We start from the raw sequence: 14,046 nt of genomic DNA, 5'->3' as shown, positions 1-14,046 counted from the left end.
TACACGGGTTAATGAGACGAGCTTAAGGAGGCCGTGTGGATGAGTTGGGCAATAGAGGAATACCAATAAATAAGGAAATCGATATCACACACTCTGCTCCAAACGTAAACCTAATCCCCTCAAACACAGGTCATTAAACAGCCCACTAATCTGTGAGATCAGCCCAGTAAACCTTCTCAACACCGCCACCGATTAAAGTATCTCCCTCTCCAAATTCTCGACGTAACTCCCCCAGTACCGCAAATTGTACAGATCAGTTTACAACAGATCAGACTCCAAACAAAAATACCTTGGCAAGTAAGAACTTAACAGAACAACTAAAATCCAGTCTGAATGGAACTCCAGGGGAATCTTTCATGACCAGGGAGCCCACCCCAGCCCTCCAAAGAGATGTGGCACAGGAGAGTTTACAGATGCTGGAAATCCAGAGCAACACACGGGAAATGCTGGAGGAACTCAACTTCGAAACAGGGGAATAATCAGATGATGTTTCAGACCAAGACCCGACCCTTCATCAGGACTGGAAAGGAAGGGGGCAGCAACTACAGATCAGCTCGACCTCCTCTTGCCTCCCCTACCTACCTGTACTGGCTTCTAACCACTTCCTTTCCAGTCCTAATAAAGGGCCTTGGTCCAAAACGGCTCAGTTACTGCCTCCATGACGCCATGCACCCTACTGAGATGCGGCCTCACACTTGCCGCCCAAAATCCCCTCTCCCAAGTCAGGCAGCTGTTGGCAGATTCCACTCGGGAGGGTTGGGAATGTTTGCTTCTGCCCCACCCTTCCCCGTCCTTAACCCAGAGGGGCAATTAGAAGGAAAACAGAGCCATGGGACTGTTGTGCTGAGGGGAGAGGAAGGAGGAGGAAGCAGGCGGGTGAGCAGGACGGAGGGAGATAGGGGTGTGAGGGGGCGAGAGTGGGGTAATTAGTTCAGGTTGTTGGAGTGCGTGTGTGTGCAAGCCAGTGTGTACGTGATTCAGTGCGTGTGTGCACGTGTCTGTGTGTCTGCCTCTGAATTTGTGTCTGCCCAGGTCCCTGTGTGTTTGAGAGAGAGAGAGTGCAAGGAGAAAGGGGGAGACAGTGAGAGAGGGCAGTAGCGACAGAGAAAGAGAAGAGGTTTAATGTGAGTGGGGAGAGGTTTAATGGGGACCTGAGGGGCAACTTCTTCACCCAGAGGGTGGTCGGTCTATGGATCGAGGTGCCAGAAGGAGGGGCTGAGGCAGGTACATAAACAACATTGACAAAGAACTTGGATGGGTATTTGGAGGGGCGAGGTTTAGAGGGATATGGGGCGACTGCTGGAAACTGGGACCAGCTGGAAGGACGTTGTTGTTGGCATGGGCTTGTTGCACTGAAAGGACTGTATTAGAGAAATAGAGAGGGAGAGAAAAAGAGTTTGAGAAAGGAAGAGGGAGGGGTGGTCTATATAAGTGTAAAACACAGAGAGTGACAAACGACATGGGGTTTGGGGGCAAAACAATGAAGGATTCTGTTGTGAATTCAATACTTCAGCAAAATTGTAAATCTGTTGTTTGATCGAGCATCCTTTGTTGTTTACATAACTGATTACAGATTACATGTAAAAGTATGTGAATGACGTACGTCATCACAGCTCCACATCATATTGCTAAAGTAAAACAATGAACAAACACAGTTATCCCTGGCTCCACGTTTCTCTTTTAATTAGTTTTTATGTTTCGGAATTCCAAAACAGACACGATTGTGACATGGAGCGAGGGTGAGTGTGTAAGTGAAGCAAGCAGAGAGCGCGATGGTGATGGGGGGCTGAGTGTGATGTGATGGGGGCTGAGTGTGATGGAGATGGGGGGCTGAGTGTGATGGAGATGGGGGGCTGAGTGTGATGGTGATGGGGGGCTGAGTGTGATGGTGATGGGGGGCTGAGTGTGATGGTGATGGGGGGCTGAGTGTGATGGAGATGGGGGGCTGAGTGTGATGGAGATGGGGGGCTGAGTGTGATGGTGATGGAGATGGAGATGGGGGGCTGAGTGTGATGGAGATGGGGGGCTGAGTGTGATGGTGATGGGGGGGCTGAGTGTGATGGTGATGGAGATGGAGATGGGGGGGCTGAGTGTGATGGAGATGGGGGGGCTGAGTGTGATGGTGATGGGGGGGCTGAGTGTGATGGTGATGGGGGGCTGAGTGTGATGGAGATGGGGGGCTGAGTGTGATGGTGATGGGGGGCTGAGTGTGATGGAGATTGGGGGGCTGAGTGTGATGGAGATGGGGGGCTGAGTGTGATGGAGATGGGGGGCTGAGTGTGATGGAGATGGGGGCTGAGTGTGATGGAGATGGGGGGCTGAGTGTGATGGAGATGGGGGGCTGAGTGTGATGGAGATGGAGATGGGGGGCTGAGTGTGATGGAGATGGGGGGCTGAGTGTGATGGAGATGGGGGGCTGAGTGTGATGGAGATGGAGATGGGGGGCTGAGTTTGATGGAGATGGGGGGCTGAGTGTGATGGAGATGGGGGCTGAGTGTGATGGTGATGGGGGGCTGAGTGTGATGGAGATGGAGATGGAGATGGGGGGCTGAGTGTGATGGTGATGGGGGGCTGAGTGTCGATGGTGATGGGGGGGCTGAGTGTGATGGAGATGGGGGCTGAGTGTGATGGTGATGGGGGGCTGAGTGTGATGGTGATGGGGGGGGCTGAGTGTGATGGAGATGGGGGGCTGAGTGTGATGGTGATGGGGGGGCTGAGTGTGATGGAGATGGGGGGCTGAGTGTGATGGAGATGGGGCGCTGAGTGTGATGGAGATGGGGGGGCTGAGTGTGATGGAGATGGAGATGGGGGGCTGAGGTGTGATGGTGATGGGGGGCTGAGTGTGATGGTGATGGGGGGCTGAGTGTGATGGAGATGGAGATGGAGATGGAGATGGTAATGGGGGGGCTGAGTGTGATGGAGATGGGGGGCTGAGTTGTGATGGAGATGGGGGGCTGAGTGCGATGGAGATGGGGGGCTGAGTGTGATGGAGATGGAGATGGTGATGGGGGGCTGAGTGTGATGGTGATGGGGGGCTGAGTGCGATGGAGATGGGGGGGCTGAGTGTGATGGAGATGGGGGGCTGAGTGTGATGGAGATGGAGATGGAGATGGGGGGCTGAGTGTGATGGAGATGGAGATGGAGATGGGGGGGGCTGAGTGTGATGGAGATGGGGGGCTGAGTGTGATGGAGATGGAGATGGTGATGGGGGGCTGAGTGCGATGGAGATGGGGGGGCTGAGTGTGATGGAGATGGGGGCTGAGTGTGATGGAGATGGAGATGGAGATGGGGGGCTGAGTGTGATGGAGATGGAGATGGGGGGCTGAGTGTGATGGAGATGGGGGGCTGAGTGTGATGAGATGGAGATGGTGATGGGGGGCTGAGTGTGATGGAGATGGGGGGCTGAGTGTGATGGAGATGGAGATGGAGATGGGGGGCTGAGTGTGATGGAGATGGGGGGCTGAGTGTGATGGTGATGGGGGCTGAGTGTGATGGTGATGGTGATGGGGGCTGAGTGTGATGGTGATGGAGATGGGGGGCTGAGTGTGATGGTGATGGGGGGCTGAGTGTGATGGAGATGGGGGGCTGAGTGTGATGGTGATGGGGGGCTGAGTGTGATGTGTGATGGTGATGGGGGGCTGAGTGTGATGGAGATGGAGATGGAGATGGGGGGGCTGAGTGTGATGGAGATGGGGGGCTGAGTGTGATGGAGATGGAGATGTGGGGCTGAGTGTGATGGAGATGGAGGGCTGAGTGTGATGGTGATGGGGGGGCTGAGTGTGATGGAGATGGGGGGCTGAGCTGCCTGAGTGTGATGGAGATGGGGGGCTGAGTGTGATGGTGATGGGGGGGCTGAGGTGTGATGGAGATGGGGGCTGAGTGTGATGGTGATGGGGGCCTGAGTGTGATGGAGATGGAGATGGAGATGGAGATGGGGGGCTGAGTGTGATGGAGATGGGAGGGGCTGAGTGTGATGGAGATGGGGGGCTGAGTGTGATGGAGATGGGGGGCTGAGTGTGATGGAGATGGGGGGCTGAGTGTGATGGTGATGGGGGGGCTGGGTGTGATGGAGATGGGGGCTGAGTGTGATGGTGATGGGGGCTGAGTGTGATGGAGATGGAGATGGAGATGGATGGGGCTGAGTGTGATGGAGATGGTGATGGGGGGCTGAGTGTGATGGTGATGGGGGCTGAGTGTGATGGAGATGGGGGGCTGAGTGTGATGGAGATGGGGGGCTGAGTGTGATGGAGATGGGGGGCTGAGTGTGATGGAGATGGGGGGCTGAGTGTGATGGAGATGGGGGGCTGAGTGTGATGGAGATGGGGGGCTGAGTGTGATGGAGATGGAGATGGAGATGGGGGGCTGAGTGTGATGGAGATGGGGGGCTGAGTGTGATGGAGATGGGGGGGCTGAGTGTGATGGAGATGGGGGGCTGAGTGTGATGGAGATGGGGGGCTGAGTGTGATGGAGATGGGGGGCTGAGTGTGATGGAGATGGGGGGCTGAGTGTGATGGTGATGGGGGCTGAGTGTGATGGAGATGGGGGGCTGAGTGTGATGGAGATGGGGGGCTGAGTGTGATGGAGATGGGGGGCTGAGTGTGATGGTGATGGGGGCTGAGTGTTGATGGAGATGGGGGGGCTGAGTGTGATGGTGATGGGGGGCTAAGTGTGATGGAGATGGGGGGCTGAGTGTGATGGTGATGGAGATGGAGATGGGGGCTGAGTGTGATGGAGATGGGGGGGCTGAGTGTGATGGAGATGGGGGGGGCTGAGTGTGATGGAGATGGGGGGCTGAGTGTGATGGAGATGGGGGGGCTGAGTGTGATGGAGATGGGGGGCTGAGTGTGATGGAGATGGAGATGGGGGCTGAGTGTGATGGAGATGGAGATGGGGGGCTGAGTGTGATGGAGATGGGGGGCTGAGTGTGATGGAGATGGGGGGCTGAGTGTGATGGAGATGGAGATGGGGGGCTGAGTGTGATGGAGATGGGGGGGCTGAGTGTGATGGAGATGGGGGGCTGAGTGTGATGGTGATGGGGGGCTGAGTGTGATGGTGATGGGGGGGCTGAGTGTGATGGTGATGGAGATGGAGATGGGGGGCTGAGTGTGATGGTGATGGAGATGGAGATGGGGGGCTGAGTGTGATGGAGATGGGGGGCTGAGTGTGATGGAGATGGGGGGGCTGAGTGTGATGGAGATGGGGGGCTGAGTGTGATGGAGATGGGGGGCTGAGTGTGATGGTGATGGGGGGCTGAGTGTGATGGAGATGGGGGGCTGAGTGTGATGGTGATGGGGGCTGAGTGTGATGGAGATGGGGGGCTGAGTGTGATGGAGATGGGGGGCTGAGTGTGATGGAGATGGGGGGCTGAGTGTGATGGAGATGGGGGGCTGAGTGTGATGGAGATGGGGGGCTGAGTGTGATGGAGATGGGGGGCTGAGTGTGATGGTGATGGGGGCTGAGTGTGATGGTGATGGGGGCTGAGTGTGATGGTGATGGGGGCTGAGTGTGATGGTGATGGGGGCTGAGTTGTGATGGTGATGGGGGCTGAGTGTGATGGTGATGGGGGCTGAGTGTGATGGTGATGGGGGGGCTGAGTGTGATGGAGATGGGGGGCTGAGTGTGATGGTGATGGGGGCTGAGTGTGATGGAGATGGGGGGCTGAGTGTGATGGTGATGGGGGCTGAGTGTGATGGTGATGGGGGCTGAGTGTGATGGAGATGGGGGGCTGAGTGTGATGGTGATGGGGGCTGAGTGTGATGGTGATGGGGGGGGCTGAGTGTGATGGTGATGGGGGCTGAGTGTGATGGTGATGGGGGCTGAGTGTGATGGTGATGGGGGGGCTGAGTGTGATGGAGATGGGGGGCTGAGTGTGATGGAGATGGGGGCTGAGTGTGATGGAGATGGGGGGCTGAGTGTGATGGAGATGGGGGGCTGAGTGTGATGGAGATGGGGGGCGCTGGTGAGTGATGGAGATGGGGGGGCTGAGTGTGATGGAGGATGGGGGGGCTGAGTGTGATGGAGATGGCGGGGCTGAGTGTGATGGTGATGGAGTTGGAGATGGAGATGGGAGATGGAGAGTGGGGAGAACGAAGCAGCATAGAGATTGACTCTGAGAGTGTCAGTTCCCAGGTGTTCGGGGGGGAGGTCGCCTGTGTGTGAACCAGATATCAATCTCAGCCTCACAACTCCCCGACACTCGGCAGTCTGAAAAGAAACGACCGGACATTTGCAGCCCTGACCGTCGTGTGGAATCTCAGGTTTGGTGGCCGGTTCGGGAATGCAAGCTGTCACCATTCTCCTGAATGTTGGAGGTGCAAGAGAGGGAGGGGGTGCCTGAGGTGGGGGGGAGAGAGAGGGGGGGGAGAGAGGGGGGGAGAGAGGGGGGAGAGAGGGGGGGAGAGAGGGGGGGAGAGAGGGGGGAGAGGAGGGGAGAGAGGGGGAGAGAGGGGGGGAGAGAGGGGGGAGAGAGGGGGGGAGAGAGGGGGGAGTGAGGGGGGTGAGTGAGGGGGGAGTGAGGGGGGAGAGAGGGGGGGAGTGAGGGGGGAGAGAGGGGGGAGACAGGAGAAGAAAAAATGAGGGAGGGAGAGGGGAGAGAGGGGGGGAGAGAGGGGAGGGGGGGAGAGAGGGGGGGAGAGAGGGGGGAGAGAGGGGGGAGAGAGGGGAGAGAGGGGGGAGAGAGAGGGGAGAGAGAGGGGAGAGTGAGGGGGGGAGAGAGGGGGGAGACAGGAGAAGAAAAAATGAGGGAGGGAGAGGGGAGAGAGGGGGGGAGAGAGGGGGGGAGAGAGGGGGGAGGGAGGGGGGAGAGAGGGGGGAGAGAGGGGGGAGAGAGGGGGGAGAGAGGGGGGAGAGAGGGGGGAGAGAGGGGAGAGAGAGGGGAGAGAGGAGAAGAAAAAATGAGAGAAAGGGTATTAGAAAGGGTGGAGAGGAGAGATGGTTGAAGAGAAATAGAGAACGAGATATAGAAGAGAGAGGGTGGGGAAGAGAAAGGGAGGAGAGAGGGAGAGAGAGAGAATAGTCTAATTCTCTCCTATTGTCTTACGGTTTTATGTGAGACTGAGAAGAGAAAGTGTGAGGAGGGAAGTGTGAGAGAAGGAGAGGAAGAGAGGGGGTGGTGGGGGGATAAAAGTGGAAAGAGACAGGAAGAGAGGGAGAGGTTATGATGGAGGGGGAGAAGAGACGAGAACTAGTACAGAAGTTGAGACAACAAAATAAAATCCTAACACACTGCAGCAACATTATTCATCGCAATAAAACACAATTGACAGGAGCTGGCAGGGAGAAGATTTGATTTTTTTCCCCTATAGTCCAGTGGAGATGCGGCAAGAGAAATGAGGAGTAAAATCAGATTGCACAGATACAGTGACACCAGCCTCCATAAAAACACTCTCTCTGCCGCTGACAGAGATGGATTAAAAACAACACAATAAACGCAGTTTCAATATCAGGCAGAGAATCACCGATTGGTGTTCCTGTCCTCAGGTAGCGGTTTAGTCTCACACACCGTTCAGAAAGAAATCTTTCAACGTCCAGGTGAACCGTCCCAGTGCAGTGCGGAGAGGGGCGACCCAACGGGGGGAGCATCGCGCAGGATGGGCAGTGAGGGGGGAGTGTCGCGGTGGAGGTGGCGGCGATGGGGAGGGGGCCTAGATGGGGGAGAGGGCAGAGACAGGGAGGGGTGGTAATGGGGGAGAGGGTGTTGACATGGGAGGGGTGATGATGGGGAGAGGCGGAGATGGGGAGGGGTGGTAATGGGGGAGAGGGTATTGACATGGGAGGGGTGGTGATGGGAGGAGAAGCAGTGACGGGGAGTGCTGCACGGGTGATGGGTGAGGGAGCGGAGATGGGGAGGGGCGGTGACGGGGAGGGGCGGTGACGGGTGAGGGGGCAGAGACGGGGAGGGGCAGAGACGGGAGGGAGCGGAGACGGGTGAGGGAGCGGAGACGGGGAGGGGCGGTGATGGGGAGGGGCAGTGACGGGTGTGGGAGCGGAGATGGGGGGGGGCCGTGACGGGGAGGGGCGGTGACGGGTGTGGGAGTGGAGATGGGGGGGGCCGTGACGGGGAGGGGCGGTGACGGGTGTGGGAGCGGAGATGGGGGGGGCCGTGATGGGGAGGGGCGGTGACGGGTGTGGGAGCGGAGATGGGGAGGGGTGGTGACGGGGAGGGGCGGTGACAGGGGAGGGGCCGTGACGGGGAGGGGCGGTGACAGGGGAGGGGCCGTGACGGGGAGGGGTGGTGACGGGGGAGGGGCCATGACGGGGGAGGGGCCGTGACGGGGAGGGGCCGTGACAGGGAGGGGCCGTGACGGGGAGGGGTGGTGACGGGGGAGGGGCCGTGACGGGGAGGGGCGGTGACAGGGAGGTGCCGTGACGGGGAGGTGCCGTGACGGGGAGGGGTGGTGACGGGGGAGCTCTGTGCTGTGGGAAGGACCTATCCAGTGACAGATTATCTACAGCTCTGTGCCTGACCTTGATATGAACTGTAGGCCTCCTCTTCCAGGAGTTAACTAACATGATTTAATCTTTATTATCTCAGAGGCACAAACATAATTGAACAAATTATTACGCAGGGAACAACAAAATACTAAATTGCTGACAGATTCTGTAGCAGAGAACCAAGATGGATAATTTCCAATGATACTGTATGTGCACCTTGCACCTTTACAGGCTCTCCCTGTAAACAGTGACACTCCCCGGGAACCCCTGTAAACACCGACACTCCCCGGGAACCCCTGTAAACAGTGACACTCCCCGGGACCTCCTGTAAACACCGACACTCCCCGGGACCCCCTGTAAACACCGACACTCCCCGGGAACCCCTGTAAACACCGACACTCCCCGGGAACCCCTGTAAACACCGACACTCCCCGGGAACCCCTGTAAACAGTGACACTCCCCGGGACCTCCTGTAAACACCGACACTCCCCGGGACCCCCTGTAAACACCGACACTCCCCGGGAACCCCTGTAAACACCGACACTCCCCGGGACCCCCTGTAAACACCGACACTCCCCGGGAACCCCTGTAAACACCGACACTCCCCGGGAACCCCTGTAAACACCGACACTCCCCGGGAACCCCTGTAAACAGTGACACTCCCCAGGACCCCCTGTAAACTCTGACATTCCCCGGGACCCCCTGTAAACTCCGACATTCCCCGGGACCCCCTGTAAACAGTGACACTCCCCAGGAACCCCTGTAAATAGTTACACACTTGAAGGAACCCCTTTTACACACAAACACTCTGCATGGGGCTCTTGTAAACAGCAACACTCCTGGGGATCCCTCGTAAATATTAACGCCCTCCCCGGGACTCCCTGTAAACACCGATACGCAGCACAAAAGCTTCTGTAGAATCTTTTAGTTTTTCCCTTAAGCCATGCTACACAGGAAATGTCAATTGTACTCAACTAATTAAACTAGTAATTAAACACCTAACGAAATCAATCCCAGCTGCCTGCACTATGTCCACTTCACTCCATTTTCTGTCCATTTATTTGCCTTTGAAACAGCACCTTCGTCTCTTCCTCCACCATCATTGCCAGCAGCCCATTCCAGGCCCCCCCCCACCCCAGCGCTCTGTGGTAAAACGAACAACACTGCACATTCCTCACCCTCTGACCCTCCAGAGAAAACTACCCAAGTTTGTCCAACCTCTCCTTATTCCTCTCACCCTCGAATCCAGGCAGCCTCCTGGGGAATCTCTTCTGCACTCTCTCCAAAGCCTCCACATCCTTCCTGTAACGGGGTGACCGGAAATGAAGACAATACTCCCGGTCCTGGCTGACCAGGGTTTCCTAAAGCTGCAACATAACTCTCCCAATTCCTTAACTAAAACGGCAAGCATGCCAAACCCTTTCTTACTGTATGCACAGCAGCTAAGCACTTGATCCCAAGACCCCTCCGTACATTCGTGCTGTTGAGACTATAAGACCTTAAGACATAGGAGCATATTTAGGCCATTCAGCCCATCGAATCTTTTCTGCCATTCCATCTTGGTTGATTTATTATCCCTCTCAACCCCATTCTCCTGTCTTCTCCCTGTAACCTATGACACTCGGATTAAACAACCCCTCCTTTAAATATTCCCTATGATTTTGCCTCCACAACCGCAGCCATCTGCAGCAACAAATTCCACAGATTCATTACCCTCTGGCTGAAGAAATGCCTCCTCATCTCAGTTCCAAAGGAACATCCTTGTATTCTGAGGCTGAGGCCTCTGGTCCTGTCATTAACGGTTCTGAGGCTGAGGCCTCTGGTCCTGTCATTAACGGTTCCGAGGCTGAGGCCTCTGGTCCTGTCATTAACGGTGTTCTGAGGCTGAGGCCTCTGGTCCTGTCATTAACGGTTCCGAGGCTGAGGCCTCTGGTCCTGTCATTAACAGTTCCGAGGCTGAGGCCTCTGGTCCTGTCATTAACGGTTCCGAGGCTGAGGCCTCTGGTCCTGTCATTAACGGTTCCGAGGCTGAGGCCTCTGGTCCTGTCATTAACAGTGTTCTGAGGCCTCTGGTCCTGTCATTAACGGTGTTCTGAGGCTGAGGCCTCTGGTCCTGTCATTAACGGTTCCGAGGCTGAGGCCTCTGGTCCTGTCATTAACGGTTCCGAGGCTGAGGCCTCTGGTCCTGTCATTAACGGTGTTCTGAGGCTGAGGCCTCTGGTCCTGTCATTAACGGTTCCGAGGCTGAGGCCTCTGATCCTGTCATTAACGGTTCCGAGGCTGAGGCCTCTGGTCCTGTCATTAACGGTTCCGAGTCTGAGGCCTCTGGTCCTGTCATTAACGGTTCCGAGGCTGAGGCCTCTGGTCCTGTCATTAACGGTTCTGAGGCTGAGGCCTCTGGTCCTGTCATTAACGGTGTTCTGAGGCTGAGGCCTCTGGTCCTGTCATTAACGGTTCCGAGGCTGAGGCCTCTGGTCCTGTCATTAACGGTTCCGAGGCTGAGGCCTCTGGTCCTGTCATTAACGGTTCCGAGGCTGAGGCCTCTGGTCCTGTCATTAACGGTTCCGAGGCTGAGGCCTCTGGTCCTGTCATTAACGGTTCCGAGGCTGAGGCCTCTGGTCCTGTCATTAACGGTTCCGAGGCTGAGGCCTCTGGTCCTGTCATTAACGGTGTTCCGAGGCTGAGGCCTCTGGTCCTGTCATTAACGGTTCCGAGGCTGAGGCCTCTGGTCCTGTCATTAACGGTTCCGAGGCTGAGGCCTCTGATCCTGTCATTAACGGTTCCGAGGCTGAGGCCTCTGGTCCTGTCATTAACGGTTCCGAGTCTGAGGCCTCTGGTCCTGTCATTAACGGTTCCGAGGCTGAGGCCTCTGATCCTGTCATTAACGGTTCCGAGGCTGAGGCCTCTGGTCCTGTCATTAACGGTTCCGAGTCTGAGGCCTCTGGTCCTGTCATTAACGGTTCCGAGGCTGAGGCCTCTGGTCCTGTCATTAACGGTGTACTGCCCCTTTACATTTGACTCCCAAAGTGCAACACCTCCCACTTAGGGCAGACTGAACTCCACCTGCCATTTCTTTGCCCATGTCTTCAAGAAACTGCGAGGTTCAGCATCCCAGCACTACTACCTTCGCTGGGGCACCCAAGCTGGGAATGGGAGGCTGGCCAAGGACGTTGGGAATATTGTCATTTAGTGGGGGTAAAGGGCAAAATCTCAGCTTCAGTCAAACCTTCGGAGCCAGACTCAGCGCCACTCCCACTGAGGTGGAAGGGTTTGCACTGGACTCCAACTGAAGAAAAACAATTACCTCAAAATTGAGGTAATTGCAGTAAAACACTGTTAATTGTTCTACTATGATCTACCTGCTCCTCCAGAGCTTCGTGCGTCAGGTCTAATCCCGTCTCCACCCTTGTCTCCTAGCAACCAGGCCAAAGTTTGTCGTGAGCTGTGTTGTTGGACTCGATATCCAGAGGCAGGGATTAATTCAGTATGATCCCGTCCTATGAGAGTGACCACCAGCTAAAATGATACTTAGAAACATATCTGGCTCAGGAAACGTCCTACCTAGAGAAAGCTGGAGTGGTTAAGTTACCTTGGTCCTTTCTCGGGGTAACGAGAGGCCTCCTGGTTGGTACTGTGGAGACTTGCGGGCCCAAACGCTCATTTAATATCAGAGAAAGAATGCAATAGTCAGCCTGAAATTCATAATCTCAGGTTGAGATTTAACCCTATGATCGAGGCTGATGAGGGTGTGCCTCAGTGGGAAAGGGGGGGGGGGGGAACGTAGCCAAGGTTTGCTTCCAGACGAGTGTTTGAGGGAGGGAGGGAGGAGGGTTTCATGTGTGTGTTGAGACTTTAAATCGTACTGACGAGGTCTCACTGGGAGTATTGAGAGCAGTTTTCGGTCCCCTCTCTTAGAAAGGATGTGCTGAAACTGGAGAGGGTTCAAAGGAGGTTCTCGAAAATGATTCCAGGATTGAACAGCTTGTCGTATGTAGAGTGTTTGATGGCTCTGGGCCCGTTCTCGCTGGAATTCAGAAGAATGAGGGTTGACCTCATTGAAATCTATCGAATAGTGAAAGGCCGTGACAGAGTGGAAGTGGAAAGGATTTTTTCTACGGTGGGAGAGTCTAAGACCAGAGGACTCAGTCTCAGATTAGAGGGACGATCTTTTAGAACAAAGACAAGGAACAATTTCTTTAGCCAGAGAGTGGTGAATCTGCAGAATTCTTTGCTGTGGAGGCCACGTCACTGGGTATAGTTCAGACAGAGGTCAATATATTCCTGATTGATCAGGGCATGAAGGGTTACAGGGGGAAGGCAGGAGTTTGGGGCTGAGAGGGAAATGGATCAGCCATGATGAAATGGTGGAGCAGACTCAATTGGATAAATGGCTTAATTCTGGCCTAAAATGACGGGAGGGAGAGAAATGAGGTGGTTCCAGAGACAGGTGTGGTACAAGGCCCAGAGGGGCTGCAGAGATAGGGAAGTTGTTACCGAGATGGTGGGATGCAGGGGCCCATTCAAAGAATTCCCCCTCCACTTGAAAACGAAAAGGCCCTGCTTCTCCCGACTCTACAAACATTGCCCGGACCTCCCCTGACCACTCACAGATATAGTAATAGTCCACACCAGGCTGGAACTCAAAGCCCAGCGTGAAGGGCGTGAAGAGCTGGATCTTCTCCGAGAAGCGGACAGGGGCGTAGGGGGCGAAAGGCCGGTTACACTCCCACCGCTTGAAGGCCTTGCCCTTGGCGTTGCAGTCACCGTAGCCCTCGGTATCCACCATGTAAAGGTGGAACGACTCCGTCTGCTCCGGCGGCGTCTCGGCTGGGTAGTGAGGGCAAAAGATATCCAGGTAATCGTTGATCGACACCTTCACCGTGTAATTGTCGACCTCAAACCTGCGGAGGAGATGGGAGTCAGTCAGAAACCGATACTACAAAACGTGGAACAGTACAGGCCCTTCGGCCAATCTGCTGCGGACGTCAGCGGCCCAGCGTCTGTGAGCCTCCATGCGACCTGGACACTGCCCTGTGCGACGTGTGGGATGCGTGCCTGTGGTAGGCAGGTGGGGGTGAGCAATGAGGCTTGTTTCGCTGTTGTTGTTGTGTTCCGTGTTGCTCTGCCCGGGATTGTGGCCATGATACATCGGTGTCGGAATGTGGTGACATTAGCTGTCAGTCCCAGCACACCCTTGGGTGTGTTAGTTCTTAATGTCTATGATGTATTTCACTTACGTTTCAATGTACCTGTGATAAACAGATCTCCATATTGTTCCAAACTTGTTCCTCCTACATAACTCATAACCGTCCATCTTGCTTTCATCCACAAGAGTCTCCTAACACCTGTGCTTCCAACACCAGCCCCGACAGGGCTTTCCACACGGTTCAGAACCAGGATCAGAGACTATACTAACTGGTCGTCTGACAGCCTGGTATGGAAACACCAATGCCCTCGAACGGAAAATCCCACAAAGAGCGGTGGGCATGGCCCAGTCCATCACGGGTAAAGGCCTCCCCACCAGTGAGCACAGCTACAGGGAACATGGTCGCAGGAAAGCAGCGTCCATCGTCAGGAACCCCCACCGCCAGGTTCAGGAACCGTTATCACCCC

General features: G+C 55.7%; 1 protein-coding gene across 1 annotated transcript in view; it reads right to left on the bottom strand.

Moving 5' to 3' along the window:
• The window catches only part of LOC132399534 (ephrin-A4-like), a 54,277-nt gene that overhangs the window by 13,686 nt on the left and 26,545 nt on the right, over nucleotides 1–14,046 (bottom strand). The window contains exon 2 of the mRNA XM_059980000.1: nucleotides 13,042–13,334. Coding sequence (XP_059835983.1) covers nucleotides 13,042–13,334 — 293 coding nt within the window. The remainder of the gene's footprint in view (nucleotides 1–13,041; nucleotides 13,335–14,046) is intronic.

This window comes from Hypanus sabinus, chromosome 9, assembly GCF_030144855.1.
Source record: "Hypanus sabinus isolate sHypSab1 chromosome 9, sHypSab1.hap1, whole genome shotgun sequence".
Taxonomy (NCBI): Eukaryota; Metazoa; Chordata; class Chondrichthyes; order Myliobatiformes; family Dasyatidae; genus Hypanus; species Hypanus sabinus.
Note: the sequence above shows the minus strand (reverse complement) of the source record. Positions and strands in the feature narration are given on the sequence as shown.